Genomic DNA, 25170 nt, shown 5'->3' with positions numbered 1-25170 from the left:
CTCCACCTGAGGCTGATTATTCCCTGGGTATTATCTTTCTCACTCATAACTATTCAATTTACATCATCCAGGACTATGAAATCACTTCCTTGGATCATAACCTCTTGTTTACCTTCTGCTTTACTTCTACCAATCCCACTTGTCCTTCTCATCATGGCCCCCAGTTATTCCACTCCTCCTTGCTTCCTCAGTTTATTCCTCCTGCCCTGGGTCTCCTTGACTTTAACAGTTTGATTCTGTTTCCAGTGATTCAACCTTACACTTCCTTTGCCTAGAATCCACTCTCCCCTTTTCAAACACTCTTTCCAAACACTCCCCCTGCCATATTCTTCCTCCCCTTCTTATAAAATGCTGCAGAAAACTACCAAAGAAAGTCATATATAACCATGCTGGTGGGCTCCACTACACATCATCTCAACAAAGCCTTCAGTCTTACAGAATAATCTTACTGTTCTTCCTAAATGGACAAACTAGACAGAGACAGGGAGATAGACAGATAGATGGATGGATGTGTGGATAGACAGATGTGTAGAAGGATGGATGGATGGATAGATAGACAAAGATATGTAGATGGACAGATAGATGGATGGATGTGTGGATAGACAGATGTGTAGAAGGATGGATGGATGGATGGATGTGTGGATAGATAGACAAAGATATGTAGATGGACAAATAGATGGATGGGTAGATAGACAGAGAGATGTGTGGATAGATAGTTATATAGAGAGGTTAAGAGAGCATTTAGTAAGTGCTATGTATGTGCCTGGCACTGGTTGAATGTTGACTATATAAATACAAGGAAGTGAAATAGTGTCTGTCTACAAGATGTTTACCTTTTAAAGAAGACAGGAGAAAGAGCAGAATGGGGCTAGGAGGGGAAAGTCTGTGTCTCCAGGTGAGAAAAGGTGAAAGATCATCTATCAAGCCAGAGGAGCAAAGGAGAAAGTCCAAGTTTGCAGAAACGAGAGATGAAGATAATGCTCAGTCACACTCCATCTAACATTGTACCAAACCATCTCTTGCCTTCTCCCTGCCTTTTCCCTCTCCACAGAGAATCTCATCTCATACTTGATGAAGAGTTATGAACTCCCTTTTCACCCCAGTTCTCCACCTAAAATCCAATTCACATCATTCGTCTCTCTGGGTCTCAGTCCCAGCTTTGAATCTATGGTTTGAGATCCCTGTGTCTTTAGTGTAAATCACCACTGGATAAATACTGCCATCTTCATATATATAATACAATATTCCTTGCCCTTTGCCTCACCTGAAATTCTAGCTTTTCTGAGATCCTGTAGAAATGCTATCTACCTCCAGAGAAAGAACTGAAGGAGTTTGAATGCAGATCAAAGCATATTAATTTTAATTAACTTTCCTTCCTTCTTTCCTTCCTTCCTTCCTTCCTTCCTTCCTTCCTTCCTTCCTTCCTTCCTTCCTTCCTTCCTTCCTTCCTTCCTTCCTTCCTTCCTTCCTTCCTTCCTCTCTCTCTCCCTCCCTCCCTGTTTTCCTTCTTTCCTTCCTTCCTTCTTTGATTTCTTTCCTTCCTTTTCTTTCTTCCCTCCCTCTCCACTTCCTCCTTCCCTCCCTCCCTGTCTGTCCCTCCCTTACTTCCTTCCCTTGCTTCCTTGCTTCCAAAAATATATATTAAATCCAATATAGACATACATATTTATACAATTATCTTGTGCACAAGAAAAGTTAGTTTTTGTTTCTCTCTCTCTCTCTCTCTCTCTCTCTCTCTCTCTCTCTCTCTCTCTCTGTCTGTGTCTCTGTCTCTGTCTCTGTCTCTCTCTCTCTCTCTCTCTCTCTCTCTCTCTCTCTCTCTCTCTCCCCTCTCTCTCTTTCTGTGGGAGGTATCTTTTCTTTTGGATCATGGCTAATATGAAAATATGTTTTGTGGAATGTATATAATCTGTATCAAAGCTTCTTAAACTGTAGGTCATAATCCCACATGAGGTCTCGTAACTGTATATGGGGGTGCAAAATTATGAATCATCATCAGTAAATGTTTGATTTATATGCCTATTTTATATACCTATATACTTGGGGTCATGAGTGGAAAAAGTTTAAGGAGCCCTTATATTAAAGTGCTTGCCTTCTGAGAGAGGGGAAAAGGCTGGAGAGAGGAAGAGAATTTGGAACTCAAAATCAAGAATCATCAAATTAAGGAACATCAAAAAAGAATGTTAAAAATTTTACATGTAATTGGAAAAATAAAATAAAAATTTAAAAATAGATTTGTTTAAAACAAAACCTTGGAACTTTTGGTTAAGAGGGCAGTGTGCAAGATAGCAGAGAAGTGTAGACTCTTCCACAAAACTGCCAAAGAAGTCCAAATATCAAAAAATTACTCTGGAATGGCCATGAAGAAATCAGATAAAGATGATAAACACTATCCCGTCCAAGACAATAAAAGCTGGTAGAGGGGTTGAACCAGGGCAATCAGTGCCAGCTCGGGGGTCACACCAAGTTAACCAGCATGGGTTGGAAGCTGGGTGAAAGTGATTTTTCAGGGGAGAGACAATGAAGGCCAGAACAAAGATGGTGGGTCTCCAATGAGTGGAAAAACACGAAGGACTATCCATTGCTGCCTTAAAAAAGCAAACCAACCAACCTCGGGGTAGCTAGATGTCACTGCCCTTAGGTTGGTTGGTTGGGTTTTTTTTTTAATTGAAGTTTTTTATTTTCAAAACATATGCAAGGACAATTTTTTTTAACATTGACCCTTGAAAAAACTTGTGTTGCCATTTCCCCTTCTCCCCCCACCCCCTCCCCTAGATGGCCTGTAATCCAACATATGTTAAACATGGCAAAAATATATGTTAAATCCAATATAGACGTACATATTTATACAATTATCTTGCTGCACAAGAAAAATCAGATCAAAAAGTAGGGTTTTTTTCCCCCCCTGAGGCTGGGGTTAAGTGACTTGCCCAGGGTCACACAGCTAGGAAGTGTTAAGTGTCTGAGACCAGATTTGAACTTGGGTCCTCCTGAATTCAGGGCTGGTGCTCTATCCACTGCACCACCTAGCTGCCCCTGTTTTTGGTTTGTTTGTTTTTTTTTTTTTTTTAAAGAAGCAAAGGATAGTGTTGGATATGGGAATTAAAAAGGGAATCCTAACTCAGACATTTCCATGGTATGTGACCCTGGGTCAATTATCTTACCTCTCCCACTTTGGTTTTCTCATATATGAAATAGAATCAACAATAGTATCTACCTCATTGGGTTATATCTGTATAGAGAGCTATAGACCCATTTATATGTACAGATATATCTAAGTCTCTTTCTTGATAAATCTCACTGTATAAATGAGTCATCATTATATGATGACCACATCAGCTTAGGAGCTCTTCACATTTCAACTTGGCCAGAATTTTTTTTTAATATTTTAAGGGATTTTGCCTCAAAGAACAAATAGTTGGCAGTCAGTAATAGTGAAAAGGCACTTGGCTGGGACCTTAGCTCTTTCCATGTGGGTATAGTGAAGGCATTTGGTAGGTCCAGTCCTACCTACCTACAATATGGGGGGGGGGGGAACAAAGGGACAGGTAGGTCTCTGGAGACTGAATTTTATTTTTTATCACTATTTGAGCTATTTTCTCTTCCTCTGCTTCTCCCTCCTCCTTTTCCCCTCTCTTCCTTTTCTTCTTTCTCTTTTTATTTTCATTCTTTTCTTTCTTCTTCCCTCTTTTCTTTCTCCTGCTCCTCTTCCTCCTTTTCTTTTTCTTCCTTTTCCTCTTCTTCTTTGTGCTTTTTCTTTTTTATTCTTCCTCTTCCTTCTTTTCTTTTTCCTCTTGTCTTTCTTCTTCTTTCTGTTTCTCTTCCTCCTCTTCTTTTTCTTTCTCCTCGTTACCCTCTTTTTCCTTTTATTCCTCCCCTTTTTCTTCTTTCTCCTCCTCATCCTTTTTTTCTCTTCTTTTCCATTTTTTCTTTATTCTTCTCTCTCCCCCTACTCCTCCTTTTTTTTCTTCCTCCTTTTTCTCTTTGCCTCTAGTAAATTCTACTCCTTTGCTTGTGTGGTTGGTTAGTACCAAGAGAGAGGTAGGGAAGGGGGCCTTTAATGGATTACCTCCTTCCTCTTGGAGAAGGGACAAAGTCCTAATGCATTTCAGAGAGGTCCAAGAACTGACCATTCCAGTGGGATAGAAAAGGCCCTGGCCTGGGAGTTAGGAGATCCAGGCCCCAGTACAGATTCTGCCATTATCTTGATGTAGGACCTTGGGGTTGAATCCTGGCTATATTTTTAATTAATTATGTGACCCTGGAGCATCATCATGTCTCTCTGGGACTTATTTTCCTCCTGTAAAAAATGAGGAATTTGACTACATGATCTGCAAGGCCCCTCTAAACTCCATGATCCTCTAGGACAAATTTTTTTTTAAATGTACATTCATTTAAAATTTTTTCAGTTCTAATTTCTCTTTCTTCTGGTCCCTTTCACATGGATTGAAAAGGTAAGTAATCTATTCATTACTTATGGGAAGTAGAATAAGAATTCTGAACCTGGAATATATAACCCCTGAAATGATCCAAGAAAAGATTTTAGAAGGTCTGTAAAATTATATAGGAAAAAAAGGTCAAATTTTAATTTTTATTATCCTTGAATTGAAATTTATTTATTCTAATTTACATTTATGTTTAATTACATTAAATAGTTTATTATTTAACTTGATTTACTTATTGTACTTTAAATTATTTAAGAACCTGACTCTGAGAAGAGACCACGGGCTTAGACGTCCCAAGAAGGTCTTTACGCTAAAAAGCTTACAAATCTCTAGACCGGGACTTCTAGCTAAGAAAATATCTTTGACTGCTAATCTTGGTAGAGTTTGGTGCTTGTAGGGTTATTATGACATCCATCAGAAACAGGGACACCCCTATATGCAAATTGCTTTCAAAGAACCTGTAATTTCAAGGCATTGAGAATAAAAAGAACACAATAACCAACATTTCTATAGGTTACAAGGCTCTACAACATTATCTCTTTTGAACCTCATGATAATCCTGTGAGGTATTTGGATCCAAATTACACCTGGAAGATTGCTAAACCTCTGTGACCTTGAGTTATCACAACCTCTGAGTTTCTTCATCTATAAAACTGACCCTTTCCAGATTCAGAGTTATGAATTTATGATCCCCATTTCATATATGATAAAATTGACATGAACTGATGCTGAGTGAAATGAGCAGAACCAGGAGATCATTATACACTCCAACAACAATATTGTACGAAGATATATTCTGATGGAAGTGGATTATCTTCAACATAGAGAAGAGCTAATTCAGTTCCAATTGATCAATGATGGACAGAATCAGCTACATCCAGAGAAGAAACACTGGGAAATGAGTGTAAACTGTTTGCATTTTTGTTTTTCTTCCCAGGTTATGTTTACCTTCTGAATCCAATTCTTCCTGTGCAGCAAGAAATTCAGTTCTGCACACATATATTGTATCTAGGATATACTATAACATATTTAACATGTATGGGACTGCCTGCCATCTAGGGGAGGGGGTGGAGGGAAGGAGGGGAAAATTCAGGACAGAAGGGAGTGCAAGGGATAATGTAAAAAATTACCTATGCATATGTACTGTCAAAAAAAAGTTATAATTATAAAATTAATTTAAAAAAAAAGGAAAAAAAATAAAACTGAGCATCAGAGGATAAATGATTGGTCCAAGGTTATTTAGCTCAAAGTTTCTTAACTATGGTTCATAATCTCCTATGGGGTCACATAATTAAATATGGGGGTGCCAAGATTATGATTTATTATCAGTAAAGGTTTGATTTGTATACATATTTTATATACATGTATATGCAGAGGCATATAAAAATTTCTTGGGTAAAAAGTATCATTAGTGGAAAAACTTTCAGAAGCTCTGACTTGGCTAATAAGTATCAGAGTGAGGTTTGAACCTTTTCAATAAAAATTGCCCTCTCCTTGAAGGCCTTATAGAGAGACAAATCTTTTCTTGGGCTTAAGATATGGTGGGGTCCTATTTAGCAGACATCACATCTCGTAGGGTAGAAATCGTTTTTAAAAAATTTATTTATTTTTTTAATTAATTTTTATAATTATAACATTTTTTTGACAGTACATATGCATAGGTAAATTTTTTTTTTACAACATTATCCCTTGTACTCCCTTCTGTTCCAAGTTTTCCCCCTCCTTCCCTCCACCCCCTCCCCAAGATGGCAGGCATTCCCATACATATTAAATATCTTATAGTATATCCTAGGGTAGAAATCTTCTTAAGCTGATGCTTAGACCTTGCCATCCACCATGCGTCTGCACCTTCCCACCTGTGTCTTTTCCCCATTTGGAATATGAGCTCCAGTACTGTCTTTCTGTTTATATTCCTAATGCTTGGTACATAGTAAGCATTTAATAAATGGGTTTTTTCTTTCATTCATTCATTCATTTTATGGAGGAAGAAATTGAATCTCAGGGACAAGTTACATGTTTAAGAACACACAGGAGGAGAACCCTGAATGGAGGAACCCAATCAGAACCCTTGCCTGAGATACCAGCGTGCTCTCTCAGAAAAGCAGTTGTGAGTGAGGATTTTTTAGGGGAAGGGAGTTCTAGTCCTTTGTTTTCATTGATACAGGAAACTCATAATGATAAAATTCTCTCTATGAATGCAATTGGGCATCTTGTCTGCAGCTTAAAGTCTTAGAGGATTACAATGAAGGTTTAAGTGACTCACCCAGAGTCAGTTAATATATGTTAGAGGCAAGATTTGAATCCAGTCCTTCTTGATTCTAAGGCCAGTTCTCTTGACGTAGCCAGATGTTTTCTCTGGGTAGGGATTTCAGATCACTAAGCCACTAACACTCATGTTCCCTCTAGCATTCCCATTCATCATTCCCATGCCTACCCAACCAGCTATCAGCTAATACCCATACTTTCTCCTAACATCCCCCTCCAAAAACAAAAACACAAACCCTAATCCTTTCTTTGTCTCCAGCCTCCATGGGAGGGATACTTTTTTGGGGGGAAGAAATCCAGTTCACATCTTTTTTTCTCATTCTTTTAATGCTCTCCTAGCCCCACATCTACCTGGGCAAAATCCAAATTCGAGTGTTTGTTTCCCAATTACTTACCTTTCTTCAGATTTATTTTCTATTTGCCTATCTTTGAGCATGAAGTTCCCTTCAGAACACCTCCCCGGTCTCCTAACCATCCTACATCAGCTGTACCCATCCTTCTTTATATAAAGATAGAGAATGGATCTTTGATTTCATAAATGAATGAATGAAAAAACATTTGTTAAGGACTTATTTTGTGCAAGGTGCTAAGTTTTGGAGAGTCATATAGAAAAGCAAGATAATCCCTGCCTTCAAGGAACTCCTATTCTGATTGGGGGAGAATATACCATAATTCTTAGGGTGCATCAGCAAAACAAATGATCATGCAGCATATTTAATGTCAGCTTCACTAATAAAATCATGCCAGTTTCTGATGATGAGCCATCTGACAATGTCAAGGTTGGTGATGAGGACTTTCTTTTCTGGGCCTTGAGTGGCTGTGACTGCCAGAGACCTGGGAACTGCAGCATGGAGCTCCAGAAGCTGTCACCAGGATGTATCTCCACAATGGTGGCTTCCTAGAGCCATAGCTTGGGAACCAAGTGGAGTTATCAATGTGAGTAATATTATTCTTATTCCCAGGTCTCTTGGGTAGCTTCCACCTTCCTTTGGACACTATAGGTTAGTGGTTGGCATTGGCAATTTCAGAGACTGGATTTGTAGTTAGTGTAGTTAGCACATCCTGACTATGAGATGGATTGTCCATCCAGGTTATATATTTCGGGTGGGAGGGGGAGAGAGAGAGAGAGAGAGAGAGAGAGAGAGAGAGAGAGAGAGAGAGAGAGAGAGAGAGAGAGAGAGAGAGAGAGAGAAGGAGAAAGGGAGTGAAGGAGAGAAGGAGGGGGAGAGAGAAGGAGGGGGAGAGAGAAGGAGGGAGAGGGAGAAAGAGACAGAGAGAGAAGGAAGGAGGGAGAGAGGGAGGAGGGAGGAGAGAAGGAAGGAAGGAAAGAAGGAAGGAAGGAAGGAAGGAAGGAAGGAAGGAAGGAAGGAAGGAAGGAAGGAAGGAAGGAAGGAAGGAAGGAAGGAAGGAAGGAAGGAAGGAAGGAAGGAGAGAGAAAGACACAGACACACAGGGACAGAGAGGGAGGCATTCAGATAGAGACAGAGTCAGAATGAAAGAAAAACAGAGAAACAAAGAGACACACACACATACACACTCGCAGCTACCAAAGTAATTTTCCTAAAGCCCAGATCTGACCATGTCAGCTCCCTACTCAATAATAAGTCCAGGATTAAATCCAAACTCTTTTTCATGATCTTCACAATCTGACCCCTTTGCACCTTTTCAGTTTTCTAACACATTAACCCCTTCAGTCACACTAGCCCACTCCTGTTTGAAATATACAACTTTGTCTCTAAGTATTTGCACAGGCTGACCCCGCATGCCCTGAACATATTCCCTTCTTACCTTTGCTTTGTATACCTATTTTGTATACCTCTATATGCAGATTTATATAAATATTTCTTGGGTGAAAAGGAGTCATGAGTGGAAAAAGTTAATGAAGCCAGTTTAAGAATTCTACTTTCCTTCAAATCTCAATTCAAGTAGCACCTTCCTATTTTCTGCTTGCCTTTGAATCCCGCCCTCCACCAGTTGCCAACCTTCATCACATATTTATATTTTTAAAATACGTGAAAAATATTTTCTAATAAATATCAACATATGGTTTTTGTGCTTTCTCTGCCCTCAATTTAAAAGCTCATTTTTCTCTTGTTCTCATTTCCTTTCCCTCCTTGAAAAAGGAAAAAAGAAAAATAAAACCCTTCTGACAACTATTCATAGTCATAAGTACACACATATCTCCTGATCCTGTCTTTGTCTCCACGGCACTTAAAAAATATAGCAATAGATACTGATTGACGGGTTGATTTCTTTTTTGACTCTTCCTTTCTTCTAGAGGGATATCCTAAACAAAGCTGGACAGGCCTTTAGAGATCATCTCAGTAGCCCCTTGTTTGACAGAGGAGGACAAAAAGGGACTGAAAGTGTCAGACATCTGAGCCTATTTTGGAAGAGTGAAGGAAAGACTTCCTCAGCCTCTGCCTGAAAGAGCCCTAAAAGCCACCGAGAGGTGCTCAAAGAGCTACTTTTTCTTAGATGGAGGGTGATCACCCAGAAGGGCTGCAGAGATGGAGTCCTGTCTGGTCTGGTCTGGTCTGGCCATTACAAGACTCTGCATGCTTCTTCTGTGTTCTTACCTGGGGCCAGGTAATAAAGCCAACCAAGAGGGAGATGGATGGGGAGGGCAGCCACGTGGCGTAATAAAGCTCAGCCCAGGAGAGACTGACTAGGAGGGAGGAGTGTCCAGCCAGCCAGAGTCCAGGGAAGGAGAGCTCTGTCACTCACCCTTCCAGGAGAACGAGGGAGGGGAACCAGCCAGACCATGCCCAGGACAGGGACGAGAATGGGCCACCGGAGCCTGAAGGAGTCCGAGAGCTCTGAAGAGGAAATGGAAGGTGTTTTCTGGGATGCCAGGGGGGATTTTGGGCAGCTGAAGGCCAGCGGGCCCTCCCAACGCTCAGGCGACATTGAAGGACTCAGAGTGCGGAAGACCAGCCGACCGGTGAGATCGAAGGCCAGGAGGATCGCTGCCAACGTTAGAGAGCGCAAGAGGATCCTCGACTATAACCAAGCCTTCAATGCCCTCCGGCTGGCACTCAAGCATGATCTCAGTGGCAAACGGCTGTCCAAGATCGCTACCCTCAGGAGAGCCATCCACCGGATCACCTCCCTGTCCATGTTCCTGCGCTCCGGCTCTGCTGCCCGATGGCCCTGCAGCCACCAGGAATGTCAGACCCATTATGGCAGAATCCGGGAGGAGGAAGCTAGCTGGGAGGGTCCCCCACAACCCTTCCAGATGCCCTTGGACTACAGCTACGGAGAAGCTGTTCTTCCCTTCCAACCGCACCCTCCTTCTCCTCTCTACTTGAAGTATTCTCCTGAGTTTTCCTCCCAGATGGACAGTCAGAAGGAGGACTTCATCCCACCCAATCCTGCGTTCCACTCCAGTGGGAGCTGTCCTCTTGGGGAACAGCCGCCTTGCTACCCCAAATTTATGGACAATCTCTGTGCTCCCTCTCCGAGAACAATTCCCTGGCAGCTTGGGTACCTCCGAGGACCGGGGCCGGGTTACCAGCAGTCTCTGCCCATGCACTGAATCGGACCGCTCGCTCTTCTTTGGAAGTCAGGGGGATGCTTTTTCAGCAACTCAAATAAGAATAGAGCCACCAAGCGCTGGGGACAAATCTGCCCGCTCTGGGAGCATCCAACGAGACGGCATTGGAAGGGAGAGAGACGCTATGACCCTGGTGGGGGAAGTGAATCCCTCCTGGAAGGGTGGGAGAGGGGACTAAATGCAGACCCAGTGACTGTGAGTAAGACTCAGGGGGTAGAGCTACAGGGACTCTTGTGGTTGGGGCTGCTCCCCTAAGTCTTGGGGAACTGCAGCATATGACTGTCAGTAAGCAGGGCTCTGTCTTGCATATTTCTTGGATGTTTAGACTCTTTTAAGCCTCATTACAAGTCCGGTGTTTTTATTTCTGGGCTCCCTGCGTTAGATCCTAATTATCCTCTGGGCTTCCAGGACCCTCCGGGACGTTTTGGACAAGTGAGACATGTTTGTGTGGATGTATCTGGATATGTGAGAGTAACTGAGTTCCAGGAGTGATCTGTGTGATTCCAACCATTGTGTATGGGGGAGGGGAGGAAGCCATAGGGGGAGGAGCGGGGTCATTCTCTGACATTCTTTCTCCTCACTTTGGGGACAAGGGCTCCTGAGCTTTGTAAAGGTGGGGGGAAACCAGAAGAGTAGCTAGAAGATCACTGATCATTCCTGTCACCCGTAAGTAAGAGGAACAGAGATCTGAAGCTGGAGGAGCTCTCAGAGATCATCTGGTCCAAAACCCCCATTTTACAGATGAGGGAATTGATACACTGTTAATAAATGATGGTGAGATTTGAACCCTGGTCTGAATGCAGTATTCATTCCACCCTATGACCTCTCCCTGCTTCACAGCCTAGCCAGCTCAGAGCTTCTGTCTGCATCCTTGAAGGTAGAAATAGAACAGGGCTGGGAAATGGGTCCTAGAAAGGAAGGAAGGAGGGAGGGGAGAGATAGGTTATAGTATGCTTAAGTTGACAAAGATCTTGGAAATCAAGATGTCTAACTCTGGTTTGACCAATGGGAAAGCAAAGAACCAGAGAAGGAAGGGACTTAGAAACCAGGGTCAAATTCACAGCAGTCCATAGCAGAGCCCAGCAGTCCCGGGACTGGGCTCTTTTTACTTCTACGCTCCAATGGCAGCTGAGTGAGGTCCATGGTCTTCTCTAAATGGGAAATGGGAAGAGAGCTAAGGAGACCCAGAGGCAGGCTGAAAGGCAGAGGGAGGAGGGCAACTCATGCCAGGTTCGCTTGTTTTTTCTGTTTTTTTTTTCCTCTCTGCCATGGTTTTTCCCTTTTGTTTTGGTTTTTCTCTCCCAACAAAATTCATAAAACAAAGTATTAAAAATAAACTTCAAAAAAGAAAGGTAGGGGGAGGGTCTTCCTTGGCGCTATAAAGTGTGTTTAAATCTTAGGATCATAGATTTAGGAAGGGACTTCCTAGTCCAATCCCTTAATTTTACAGAGGAAGAAACTGAGGTGATGTGCCCAAAGTCAAAGGGTTCGTAAGGGGCAGAGCTGTTATCTGGACCCAGTGCTCTGACAGCATAACAAGGGTGAGAGTTCTGATGTCTAGGGAAAAAAGGAGCATGGGAATAGGGAGTGGATTTGAGCTCTGGGGTTAGCTGGGACAACATGGAGGGTGGAGAGTGTGTGCATGGAAAGATGGATGGATTGGGGGGAGAGAAGTGGATTGAATCAGAGGTGGGAACTTTAACAGATCCATCAAGATGCCACGTGGGCTGTTTGATCCAGGCATAAATTCTGCTTTCTTCTGGGCTTTCTTTGGCATCTCAGGAAACAGATCGGGGAGGAGGGGGTTACAAGCTGGTTTGGGGCTCTTGAAAAATGTCAAGTGATGGCCTACAGTTGTGTGGTCCTGAAGTAGCAGATTAGGAAAGTGCAGGGATGCTGGGAACCAAGCATGGAGACTGACTGAGAAAGAGGAGAACATGTTACTCTTTGAAGAACAGGAAATGTTCTATCTCCTAGGAATCTTTCTTCCCAGCCTCTGTTTGAGAAACTTCTGGGAAAACTGGTAGGTAAGAAAGCCCATTAATTTTGCTTTTTTATTTATTTTGCTGGGGCAATTTGGGTTAAGTGACTGTCCAGGGTCACACAGCTAGGAAGTGTTATGTGAGGTGACATTTGAACTCAGGTCCTCCTGACTTCAGGGCTGCTGCTCTATCCACTGCACCACCTAGCTGTCCCTAGCCCATTAACTTTAATTCATAGGATCAGTGCTAGAAAGGCCCTTAGATGTCCTTGGATCGAACCATCTTATTTTGCAGATGAGAAAATTGAGATGGGGTTAAGTGACTTGCTCAGGGTCATACAGCTAATTAATGTCTGAGATAGAACTGAACTAGGTCTTCCTAATTCCAAGTCTAATGATCAATACAACATTCATCTATACAGCATTCATCTAAAGTACTTCTCTCGTAACGTATACACTATTGGCCATGTGCCTTCCTTCTCAGACAAACCCTCCTCCCTATGGCTTTGCTGGGGCTTCTGACTTCACAGCCCTGAGAAGATGATCTCTGGACAAGTGACTTGGTGACTTAGAGAAAGTCAGGAGCACAGATGGGACCAGAATGGAGGGCCCCCTCACAACGTCTCCCACCTTTCTTGCCTGACATGCATGCAGGCTCGTCTCAGCAGGATACGTAGCCCAGACCAGGAGAACACATGTCCTGGGGAAAACATTGGAACTCAAAATTTTATAAAAGTGGAAGTTGAAAACTATCTTTAGATATAATTGGAAAAAATAAAATACTATTAAGTGGGGAAGGGGAAGGTACAGTTATCAGGGAGGGTGGAGTCGGGGTCCCGTGGGCTGGGGGCAGAAGACTAGGCTGGGTGTTTACCGAGTTCCTGAAACAGAGATCAGGAGTTAAAAGGGATGGTCATCTCCATGATCAAAGCTCACATTTATTTAGTGACCACATTAAATCCCTTATTTCACTTTTCCAACAACCCTAGAAGGTAAGTGTCACAATTATTCTCATTTTACAAATAGGGAAACTGAGGCTGAGAGGGTCTGACTCAAGGCTGAACGAACTCAGGCAGGAGGCTGTTTATTTATTGGTTGTGTGTGTCTGTGTGTGATTATGCTTGTGCATCTGTAGGTGAGGACAGTGTGAATGTCTCCCTACCTGTGTATTTGTGTGCCTATGAACACATGGGTTTATGTATGCATTAACTGAATATGTTTCATTGGGGAAATGAGGGGCAAATAGACCTGAAATTTCATAGGTATGGGGAACTCCCAGTGTGGAAATGACCTTCGCTGGTACTATTTGACAGCTCACCTCCAATTTTAGTGTCTTAAAAAGTGTTGCCTGAAACACTGAGAGGTCAAGTAACTTGTTTGTGTCACAAGCTAATCCTCTGTGTAGCAGAATCAGGATCTGACTCCAGCTCTTCCTTGACTCTGAGGATGGCCTTCCTCCACTAAGTCACTGCATCTTATGCATCCAAGTATATATATGATAATGATAAATGACATTAAAGATCATGAAGTCCTTCACAAACAGGATCACCTTTGATTATCCCAAAAGGCAGGGGCTATTCTTATCTTCATTTAACAGATGAGGAAACTGAGGTTGAGAGGGAATAAGTGGCTTGCCCACCCACACACAGATAATATGTGTCTAAGGCAGAATTTGAATTCAGGTCTTCCTGAATCTAGTTCAGGATTCTCTTCCCTCAATTCCACTTGGCTGCTGAGCTTTCTGATACTTTACCATCTATTTTACAGTCAGGGAAACTTATTTAGAGACAAGAAGGGTCTTGTCCAGGGATCCCTGTCAGATATGAGACTTGAACTTAGATCTTCTTGGCTGTGAATCCAGGGCGCTGTCCCCTGGACTTTGTTGCCTTCTCAGTGTATTTCTGCCTACTAGCTGCCCCATTCCTAGCTCATCACCACCCTTCCCCCATGTACATTCTAGACTCCTGAACTTGACCTGCCCCTGCCCCTCTCCAGGTCTTCTGGGACTTGTGTTGGCCTTTTGGTTGTTCCTAACAAACAATCCTACTCTGAAAAGACCAATATTCATCACAGAGTAATTGGCTGAGAAGACAATTCCCAAAGAGGGTTCCATTGAATCATGGCAGCTTGGAGGTAAAGGGAGCCAGGAAAGGGGTGAATCTGTTCGGTCTGCCCCAGGGGAGCAGGGGAGAGAGAGAGAGAGAGAGAGAGAGAGAGAGAGAGAGAGAGAGAGAGAGAGAGAGAGAGAGAGAGAGAGAGAGACAAAGAGACTGTTACACACAGAGAGAGAGGGACAGAAAAGAGAGAGAGAGAGAGAGAGAGAGAGAGAGAGAGAGAGAGAGAGAGAGAGAGAGAGAGAGAGAGAAGTAGCATTAGATGTGGAAAAAACAAAAAGAGGGACAAAGTAGACATAAAATAGAATAGAGATAGAGAAAGGTTGAGATAGAGACTGAACTACAAAGAGAAATGGAAAGTGAGAGTGAAAGAGAGGGAGAGAGAAGGGAGGAGACAGAGAGAAGCTGAAAGACAGACAAGAGACAGACAGACAGAGAGGGAGAGAGAGAGAGAGACAGAAACAGAGAGGGAGAGAGAGACAGAGAAGGAAGAGAAAGAGAAAGAGAGGGAGAGAGGGAAGAGAAGGAAGAGAAAGAGAAAGAAAGACAGGGAGAGAGAAGGGAAGAGAGAAAGGAGAGGGAAAAGAGAGAGGGAAAGAGAAGGGAGGGGAGAGAAGAGAGAAAGAGAAAGAAAGAAAGGGAAAAGAGAGAAAAGAGAAAGGGAGGGAGGAAGAGGAAGAGACACAGAAAGACAGACACACAGAGAGGCAGAACCAGAGACCGAGGCAAAGACAGACAAAAACAGAGAGAGAGAGAGAGAGAGAGAGAGAGAGAGAGAGAGAGAGAGAGAGAGAGAGAGAGAGAGAGAGAGACAAAGAGACTGTTACACACAGAGAGAGAGGGACAGAAAAGAGAGAGAGAGAGAGAGAGAGAGAGAGAGAGAGAGAGAGAGAGAGAGAGAGAGAGAAGTAGCATTAGATGTGGAAAAAACAAAAGAGGGACAAAGTAGACATAAAATAGAATAGAGATAGAGAAAGGTTGAGATAGAGACTGAACTACAAAGAGAAATGGAAAGTGAGAGTGAAAGAGAGGGAGAGAGAAGGGAGGAGACAGAGAGAAGCTGAAAGACAGACAAGAGACAGACAGACAGAGAGGGAGAGAGAGAGAGAGACAGAAACAGAGAGGGAGAGAGAGACAGAGAAGGAAGAGAAAGAGAAAGAGAGGGAGAGAGGGGAAGAGAAGGAAGAGAAAGAGAAAGAAAGACAGGGAGAGAGAAGGGAAGAGAGAAAGGAGAGGGAAAAGAGAGAGGGAAAGAGAAGGGAGGGGAGAGAAGAGAGAAAGAGAAAGAAAGAAAGGGAAAAGAGAGGAAAAGAGAAAGGGAGGGAGGAAGAGGAAGAGACACAGAAAGACAGACACACAGAGAGGCAGAACCAGAGACCGAGGCAAAGACAGACAAAAACAGAGAGAGAGAGAGAGCAGAGAGAGAGAGAGAGAGAGAGAGAGAGAGAGAGAGAGAGAGAGAGAGAGAGAGAGAGAGAGAAGGAAGTAGAGACAACAGTGACAGACAGGGCTGCTGGAATGACTGTAGCAATTGTTCCTATTCAGGAGGAGACTCCAAAGGTGTCCAGGAGTTCTTCTAGGACTGGACTCCGGGGCAGCAGAGATTTTTCAGCCATAAATTCCAGCCTGTTGAGGAAACTTTCCATACATCAATGCTTCTCCGCACATGGGACATTTCTTAGTGCTTCCTACGGGGAAATGGAAAGTGTATCAGCTCTCCCTAGGAGGCAGCAGCCATGTGGTGGCTTAGAAGCCGAGGGGCCAGCCTCAGCCTCTGGCTTTGGCTTCTGCCTCTCTCCGGGCAGGTGACCCCCCCCTCACCTAACCCCTCTGAGACTCATTTTGCTCCTCTGTAAAATGAAGAAGTTGAGCTAGATCAGGAGCTGGGAGATCCACGGCCTTGGATAGAAACATAGTAACATGCTTCTTTTGACTAACTTATTAATTGAAGTCTAGTGTTGTCTTCAGGTACGAATGAAGATTACAAAAGTAAAAGCTTTTCTCTGAAAAGGGTCCGGAAGCCTCAGCAGGGTGCCAGAAGAGCCCGAGATACCCAAGAGCCCTGGACGAGGGGATTGATGACTTCTAAACTTGGAGCTTAGCGCTCCAGTTCCATGCTGGGCTTCGAGATGATACTTTGACTATACTAAGGCGAGATTCGTGCCCTTTAGGGTTTGGAAGCCTGGGGAAGGGCAAGGCAAGGATGTGGAGAAGAAATGGACTCATCCCATCCTGTTTCCATTTTGCTGAAACTGGTACACGTGGCAGGTCAGCGAGGAGAGGCTCAAAGGCCCCTCAGCACCTTCCCCAAAGAATGCTGTTCTGGGGTCTGTCCTCCATTTTGTCCACCCCACCCTGTTATTATTTAGCTTTTCTATTTTCTCTCATTCTTCCCCACAATCCTTTGGACCAGGGCAAAATTTCTCCAGCACCTGGTTTTACAACTTCTTGGCTGCCCGGCTACTCTACTTAGGGATGTGTTGGTAAAGGTTTAACAACCGGCAGGGGAAGCTTTTACATTAACTCTGCATCATTGACTTTTTCTCCGTCGCTTTCTTAACTCCAGATATTGATAAAACTATAAATCTAGCCCCTGTTTGTAACATTTGCTCACGCTTAGGTGCAAATGCTCACACTGGACATTTAGCTTGCTAGTAGGATATGGCGCATTAGCACAGTCCTGATAACTTTCCATCTCCTTCTATTACGATGGCTAGGTGCTGCCATGACATTTAATCATGTATTTAGCAGTTATTACAGGCCTGGAATTGTGCTAGACACTCAGGATGCAAAATGAGTCCAATATAAGGACACTGGAATCTCAGGGCCTGAGTTTGAATCCCATTTTGTCATTTACTACTTGTGTGACTGTAGACATATCAATTCATCCCAACCTTTCTGGGCCTCAGTTTCCTCATCTATAAAATAAAGAAGATGACCTATAGCACTACTGTCTATGTACCCAGGTTACTTATACCTTCAGAAGCTAATAATTAATGTGCAACAAGAAAATGGTATTTACACACATATATTGTATCTAGGTTATATTGTAACACATGTAAAATGTATGGGATTACCTGCCATCAGGGGGAGGGAGTGGAGGGAGGGAGGGGATAATTTGGAAAAATGAATAAAAAAAATAAAAAAATAAAAAAAAGAAGATGACCTAAATGATCTCTGAGGTCCACCTCAAAGGTTCTTAACCTGAGATTCATGAACTTGGGTCAAATTAACATTTTTCTTTGAGGCTTTGGTTGTAGCTGTTTTTACAAGTGTCTTCTGAGTTTCTCTTGGTATTCTTTTTATGGTCAAATTCTTTTTTTGTTGTTGTTTATTTTTCCCTGCCTTTTTCTTCACTTACTGCTTATGGGCAATGGAGTTGCCAATTGATGACAAATGCACCTAGTCCCCTGTAATCTCTTTCTGACCAGTTGTCTCATTCTCTGAGAGCTCCTGAAGCTGCTGCTGTGGCTATCATACATGGAGGTCCTCTGGACACCCCTGTGTCCCAGTGTCTCCCGTCTATCTCCTAAGTCTTCTTAGGTCAGAAAAAATTTCTTTAACTGGTGCTTTCACTCCAAAAATGTGATTTGAAATTTTATTTTAAAATTATTTGGAGGGAAATGTTGGGAAAATTCAACTGGGTGACTGCTTCTTAATCCCTCTGCTCCGGGGATCATTGTTTTTAATCTTTGTAACTCTATGCCTGGCACAGAGCTGGAGTTTAGTAAGTGCTTTTAAAACTGTTTAATTGAATCCAAATTAATTCTCAGCCAAAAGATTTAGTGCTTTTAATGAGCTCTTGGAAGGATGACTAAATCTCATTTACTCCGTGAAACTAGTCTTGCAGTTCTTGAGCATTCGGCCAGTCTGCCAGCCTTTTGAGTTGGGAACGGAATAGAATAAAGGCTTAGAGTTGGAAGGGATCTCAGGTGTTGTCTAGATCAAGCCCTGTCCAGAGCCCAGCCACTTCTCAGGACAGGAGACTCACTATTTTACAAAGTGGTTCATCCAAGGGGCTAGGAAGTTAGTGTGCAGTTACTTGAACTAAAGTTATTTGGGAAATTAAATGTGTGCTTACAAATCAGATGGACACCAAAGCTACTTCTTCCATGAAAGGAGACATTATTCCCTAGCATCTCTGACCCTCCCCCTTCTCTTTTCTCTCTGTTTACATGTCCATCTTAGCGTCTTCTACCTTGATCCCAACATGGTGCTGCCATTTTGGTCTTCAAGCAAGAAAGACAACAACCAACATGGCCACCTTAGTGCACCACCCTTAGCTGGTCTCCCTGCTTGAGGTTCTTCCCTCACCTAGCTACCTAAAGTTTCCTAAAGCATAACTCTGATCATGCTACTCCTCTCTTCAAGAACCTTCCAACACTCCCTATTACTTCCAGGACAAAATCCAAACTTCTCAGTTTAGCATGTAAAGCAAAGCTCTTCATTTGTCTCCAGTATCTCTTCACCTTATTTCATATTACTTTTCCTCATCCACTCTATGCTCCAAGCAAACTGACCCACCTGCTGTTCCTCAGATTTGGCTGACTTTGCAAGGGCCCCCACCACCCATCACCTGGAATGCTTTCCCTCATCTCCTCTCCCTAGAATCCTTCAAGGCTCACCTCTAGGCACATCCTGTGGGAGGGAGGCCTTTCCTGCTTCTGCTAGTTGTTGGCGCTCTGGATTATCAGATTAGCTTCCATTTATTTATCTGTTTGTGTTATAACACCTCCCCGGGGAGGGCAAGAGATGCTTTTTTATCTTTGCATTTCCTCCAGTGCCCATCACAGTGCTTTGAATATAGTTGTTACCTAGCAAATATCTGTTGAATTGATTAGAAGTTAGATTATAATAGGTTACTTTCTTTTCCTTTCTTCCTTTCTTCCTCTTTCTTGCCCCCTTTTCCCCCTTCTTCTCTCTCTCTCTCCCTTTCCCTCCTCCCTGCTTCACTCCCTCTTTCCCTCCCTCCTTCCTTCTTTCCTTTCCTTCTCTTTCTTTCTTTTTTCTTTTTCTTTTCCTTTCTTCCTTCCTTCATTCCTTTTGATCTTTCTGTCTTCCCTCCCTCCCTCCCTTCCTTCCTCCCTCCCTTCCTTGCTTCCATCCTATCTTCTCCTCTCAATATATGACTTATTTACTCCCCCCCCCCCCCGCAGAGGTTGCTCTGACACCCTGCTCACAGATGGTATTTTACAACCTCCTTGTGCCCACCCTGACTCCATTACATTTGAGGATTCAGTGATCTTCGACTTCAATTGTACTCACTAGGGGCTTTTTCTATACAGTTTGAATATGACTCTTGCCTCTCCTATGAAAACCAAACCTCTGAAGAGAGACTTCAGAAACGGCTCATATCTCTCTCTCTCTCTCTCTCTCTCTCTCTCTCTCTCTCTCTCTCTCTCTCTCTCTCTCTCTCTCTCTCTCTCTCTCTCTCTCTCTCTCTCTCATTAGTAAGAGGCAACTGAGACCCCTACCCACACCAAGAGTTTCCAAGTTCTAGACGACTTCAGGTCATTTCTCCAAATCTGCTTCTCCCGATTTCTGAACGCGCCTCTGTCCCCGCAGTACTTTATTGCTGGAAGTGGCTCCGTTCTTCTCTGGAGGAGGCCCACGTGGGAGAAGGGTCTGGCGCGTGCTCCACTCCTCTCCTGTCCCCGACCCAGCCGCCACTTTCTGGTGTAGTCAGGGCCCGGCAAAGACGGAGGATCCCTCTCTCAGTTACAGGGGGAGGCTCGAGGAGAAACGGTGGGACCCTGTGGTTAGGGACGCACAGACATCAGGAAGAGCCACGCACAGACAAGTAAAGGGAAGAGGAGACTGCTTCGGGTTCGTGTAAGACTCGGAGTCTCTGGCCCTGCCTAACGGAACTAGATGGAACCTCTCTAGCACACAAAACGTGCGGCCCAGGGAAGCGCCTTGATTTGATCAAAATCACACAGTTATATGTACCTAGAGGGGCCCCTGTGAGGGAGCCGCAAGTAATCCCTACGTGCAGATCAAGTCATCCATAAGAAGTCCTTCTCAAGCCCCAGGCGGCGGGTAGTGCAGAGAGCAATGACTGGCCCAGAGTCTCACACACCTCGGCCCTGAGTCGGGTACCTGGCCCTCCCACATCAATGCCCTTTCCCTAGCAACACAAATCAATGCCCTTTCCCTAGCAACACAAATCAATGCCCTTCCCCTAGCAACACGCCGGCTCCCGAAAGGTGTTGAGTCAAAGGGAGAGACTCTGTCTGTCTTTCTGCACGTGGGTGCGGTGGGGGCGGGGTAGGGGTGGCCTGTGTCAGGCCCCGGGGTTCTCTCCCTCCCTTCTCCTCCCTCCCCTCTGGTGTCTTGTATTCCCACAAGCTCCACTAGGGGGTGCCCCGCACCGCGCTCCCTCCCAGCGTCCGCAGGAGGGTCAGGAGGAGCAACCCTGGCTGTGTATCTGTCCTGGGCCCCGGAGTTCCCTCTGCGCCTCGCGACTTGAACGGCCCGTTCCAGCCCAGGACGCGGCCGCTTATTGTCGCTGCCGGAGCTTGTTAGTGACAGCCCGAAAGGCTCCGGGAGCCGCGTCCTTGGCTCTCGGGCCAGCTCCTCCCGGGTGCCCCCCCGCCTCCGCGGCGGCCCTCCGTCCTGAGCATCGATCTCCCGCTCTCCCGGAGCCGCATTGCCGCCCGCGCAGCGGCCCAGGTGTCCCGGGGCTCCCGGAATCGGCCTCTTAAGGGTTTACATATTTAGAAGCACATTAACATAGCCCCAGGAGACCAGGACTGCAGGTCTGGAAAAATAAAAACTAGAACAATCTCCACCCCCGACTCTTTCTTAGGCAGGAAGAAACTGAAGACGGGGGGGGGGGGGGGGGGGGGGCGGGGGGGGTGAGGTGGGAGGAGGGGGAGACTCAGAGGAGCCATTCAATACAAACCCCTGGTTTTACAAATGGGGAAACTGAGGCACGGTGTGGTTAAGTGTAGGAAACATCAGACACAAGACTTGAATCCCGAACTACTTTCTAACTTGGGGGGCGGGGCGCTCTTGTATTCCTCTCACTTCCCTTTTCCTGCACCTTTTGTTCAGGAGGAGGAAAGGAGGAAAAACTAAGGAGCTTTGGTGAGGAGTGTTTGGGACTGACTCCGGGCCTCTCAGGCCAGCGATCCTGGTACTTTATAAAAGCCTTGTAGGTTCTTTGATTTCTGCTGCCCAGCATCCCCCTGGACCGTCCAGCCCTGGATCCCCACCTAGCTGGAAGCTTCGGAGGGCGCCATCTTGGGCCATCTGCTTCCCGGGATCTTTTGTTCCATTTGGAGAAAGAGAATCTGCTCTTTTCCTACCTGGCAGGTGATCTGGTAAAGGCTCCCAGACGGAGCAGTAAACAGCGTACTATTTTGGTGCTGGCAGGCAGGCTGGAGAGCAAGCGGGTCATGTTAGCTCCAGAAAGGGTCTGGAGCCGGATAGAAGCCCTCAAGGGGAAAGTTCTCCCTCCCTTGTGGGTCGTAAGCCAGTCAAAGAGGTTTTTCAAGAAGACTAAAAATGGCAGCCTTTAACCCAGAGCCACCTGCCTTCCTCCACCTCCAGTCCCGGAGTCCCAACTGCTCCAGTTCTCGAAAAAGATGCTAAGTCACCACTAACTAGAGAGGAGAAGCATGCATCCTTCTGCTCCAGAGAGGCCACCTTTGGGCTTGAGCTTCTCCTACCTTCTGCTGCCTCATTAGCCCAAACCAGCTGCTCAGGCGCCTCCCTTTGCTCAGAGGCACATTTTTAGATACAGGTTCATGCTTATTCCAGCACCATTTTCTTCCTTCTTCCCTCCCTCTCTTTCTTTCTTTTTCTCTCCTTTTTCCTTCTTTTCTTCTCTCTTCTTTTCTTCCTTATTTCTTTTATCTTTTTCCTTCCTTTTTTCCTTTCCTCCTTCCTTCCTCCTTCCTTTCCTTCTTCCTTCCTTCCTTTCCTTCTTCCTCCCTTCCTTTCCTTCTTCCTTCCTTTCTTCCCTTTGTTCTTTTTCTTCTTGTTTCAAAAATATGAATAAATATTTTTCGACGAAAGGGATGTTTTTTGCAAACACAGAAACAAATTATTTTATTATTAATAATAATAACTAATATAATTGCAATATAAATATAATATATTATTAATAATAATAGATAGCCTTTATGTAGTACTTCTTATATGTCAGACAGTGTGCTAAGGTAAGACAATTATTTGTAAATAATTACAAATATGGGGCAACTAGATGATGCGTTAGATAGAGCACCAGCCCTGAAGGATCTGCATTCAAATCTGACCTCAGACACTTAACACTTCCTAGCTGTGTGACCCTGGGCAAGTTACTTAACAACAATTGCCTCAGGAAAAAAAAAAGATGATAATAATGATAATTACAAACATTGTCTCATTTGATCCATAAAATAATCCTTTGAAGTAAATGCTATTGATGCCCTCATTTTACAGTTAAGAAATGGAGGCAGTTGTTGTGACTTGCCCAGGGTCACACAACTAGAAAGTATTGGAGGCCATATTTGAACTCCAGACCAGGTGCTTAACCCAGTGTTCCACTTAGCTTTCTATTTTTCTTTACAAAGTACATTCTCCAGAATTGTATCAACGATCTCTAATGTACATAATATATAGGGAACCAACATAAATATATAAAACTAGGAGCCATTTCCCGATGCAGAAGTGGTCAAAGCATATGAACAAATTGCTTTGCAACTGAATTTTGTAAGGTAGAAAAATGTGTATGTTTTTTTTTTATCATAGGTCAGTTACCATGGACAGTTACACTTGACTGGAGCTTGGTGATCCTCCACATTGACTTTATTTGCATTGTTGCATGCTGTCTAGTAGCCTTGTTGCATGCTGAACCTTCTGTTTACATGGTTGTTTGGGCCCTACTTTTTCTACTCTCCATCAAGGTAAACAAGTCTTCCCTCTAAGTTGCTTGTAGTCATCATTTCTTATGCCATTTTCTTTCTGGCACTTTTTAAAAACCAGACACATGATTTCACTTAGGAACTCTAGGTAAGAAAGTTCCCTTCTACCAGTGTTGACCAGCACCTGCTTGGCAGCTTAGACCTTTAGAGAATTATCTGGGACAGTAAGAGACTAAGGGAATTGCCAAGGGTCAGGCAGCTAGTCAGAGTCAGAACTTGAACCCAGTTCCTCATGACTGAAGATAGCTCCCTCTATACCAGTGGTCCTCAAACTTTTTAAATAGGGGGCCAGTTCACTGTCCCCCAGACTGTGAGAGGCCCGGACTATAGTAAAAACAACCCACACTCTATCTCCACCCCTCACCCCATTTGCCATAACCCGATAGGCCGAACAAACTTCCTCAGCGGGCCACATATGGCCCTCGGGCCGTATGTAGTTTGAGAATCCCTGCTCTACACCATGACACAGCTGCCTCTCCTATCAGCCTTCCTATGCTTCTCTGAATTATTTATATTTATAGTCTTCTAACATTTTCTTTCCGGTGAAGGTTCTTTCTTTAACACTGGTTCCTGGCACACCCAGGCACTGATGACTGATTCCGATACACTTCAAGTGGGTTTTGCTGAGTGATGTAGGAATAACAAGACCCCAGAATATCAAAGTTGGGCTTTATTGAGTTCACCAGCCAGAGAGTCCCATCCGCAGGAGGAGAAGTGAGCTGGCATGGGGCTTTGCTTATGCCACAAAGGAGGGGAAGGCTTCGGGCAAAAGGAGATGGGGATGGCATGTGGTGGGCTGGCCAAGCCGATTCCAGAGCTGTCACTGAACAGATGTCTTGAGGAGGGGTTATTGGGCTGGGGGAGCATGGTAAAGAGATCCTTTAAATGGTGAGCAGGTAGCTGGGTGGCACTACAGTGCACAGAGCCCTGAAACTGGAGGCAGAAAGGCTCAGCTTCTTGAGTTCAAATCTGGCTTCGAACACTTACTCTTACTTAACCCTCTTAGTTTCCTCGTTTGTGAAAAATGAGCTGGAGAAGGAAATGACAAACCATTTCAGTATCTTTGCCCAACAACTGAACAACAAAAATCTTAACATGAGATGGAAACAGCTGGGTTCAATTTGTGACCCCAAACTTCTTTTTTTCAGCTTAATAAGTTTGTAAGGCTCTATGACATCTATGAGAAAGTACCTCCCTTCGTTAGGCTACTGTGTCCTTATCTATAAAATAAGTAAGTTAGATGAAGTGATATCCAGCTCTTTCAAAAGTCTCTTATTTTGTTTCTAATGCAACCCTTTCTCTATCATTTCAACAGGGATGCTGAGCTTGGGGAATACAGAGTGCTATTGATCCTCAGAGTTATAGTTAGGAATCCTTATATCTGGAAGAAATTAATTTGGCAGATCGAGGATAGGAAAGGGTTGACTTACAAACACTGATGGCACTTTCACCGTGAATATAGCAGTGGAAGATGGAGTAGAAAGAGTATCTTCCAGAGTCCCATGTATGGCTCAGTGGAACTTGGAAAGAACATGGAAAGAAGAGCTCCATAGTAATGAAACCCCAGTGATAAGAGACCTTGGAGTGACCACCTGACAAAAAGTCATGAGGGCTGCATGTGAGACAAGGAAGGAACTGTTGTCATGAGAAGGAAGCATGGCCCACACCCATGTCAGTGCCTTGAAGTAAACTCCCGGTTGTCCCTCACTAGTTATAGCTTTTTGGACACTGGTCATTGAAAGGAACTATAGCTTAAGAGAGGAAGGACCCTCTCCTAGGATTAGGGTTAATGGACCTTTAGAGGCTTCCCTTATTTTACAGATGGGGAAACTGAGGCATAGAAAGTATCAGAATCAGGATTTAAAGCCATCTAATCCATGTTTGATATTCTTTTCACTGT

At 44.1% G+C, this 25170-nt stretch overlaps 1 protein-coding gene across 1 annotated transcript; it reads left to right on the top strand.

Annotated features, from left to right (window-relative positions):
• The first annotated feature begins 9474 nt into the window (after nt 1-9474).
• On the top strand, nt 9475-10248 carry BHLHA9 (basic helix-loop-helix family member a9). The gene has a single exon (XM_074265565.1). The coding sequence runs from the start codon at nt 9475-9477 to the stop codon at nt 10246-10248; it is 774 nt and encodes a 257-aa protein (XP_074121666.1).
• Nucleotides 10249-25170: the final 14922 nt, after the last annotated feature.

The sequence above is a fragment of the Sminthopsis crassicaudata genome, chromosome 4 (genome assembly GCF_048593235.1).
Source record: "Sminthopsis crassicaudata isolate SCR6 chromosome 4, ASM4859323v1, whole genome shotgun sequence".
In the NCBI taxonomy this organism is placed as follows: domain Eukaryota; kingdom Metazoa; phylum Chordata; class Mammalia; order Dasyuromorphia; family Dasyuridae; genus Sminthopsis; species Sminthopsis crassicaudata.
This window is presented reverse-complemented; position numbering and strand designations above follow the sequence as displayed.

What these genes read in the sequence shown, in the direction of transcription:
- BHLHA9 (XM_074265565.1), top strand. Translation starts at nt 9,475, where the DNA reads ATGCCCAGGACAGGGACGAGAATGGGCCACCGGAGCCTGAAGGAGTCC.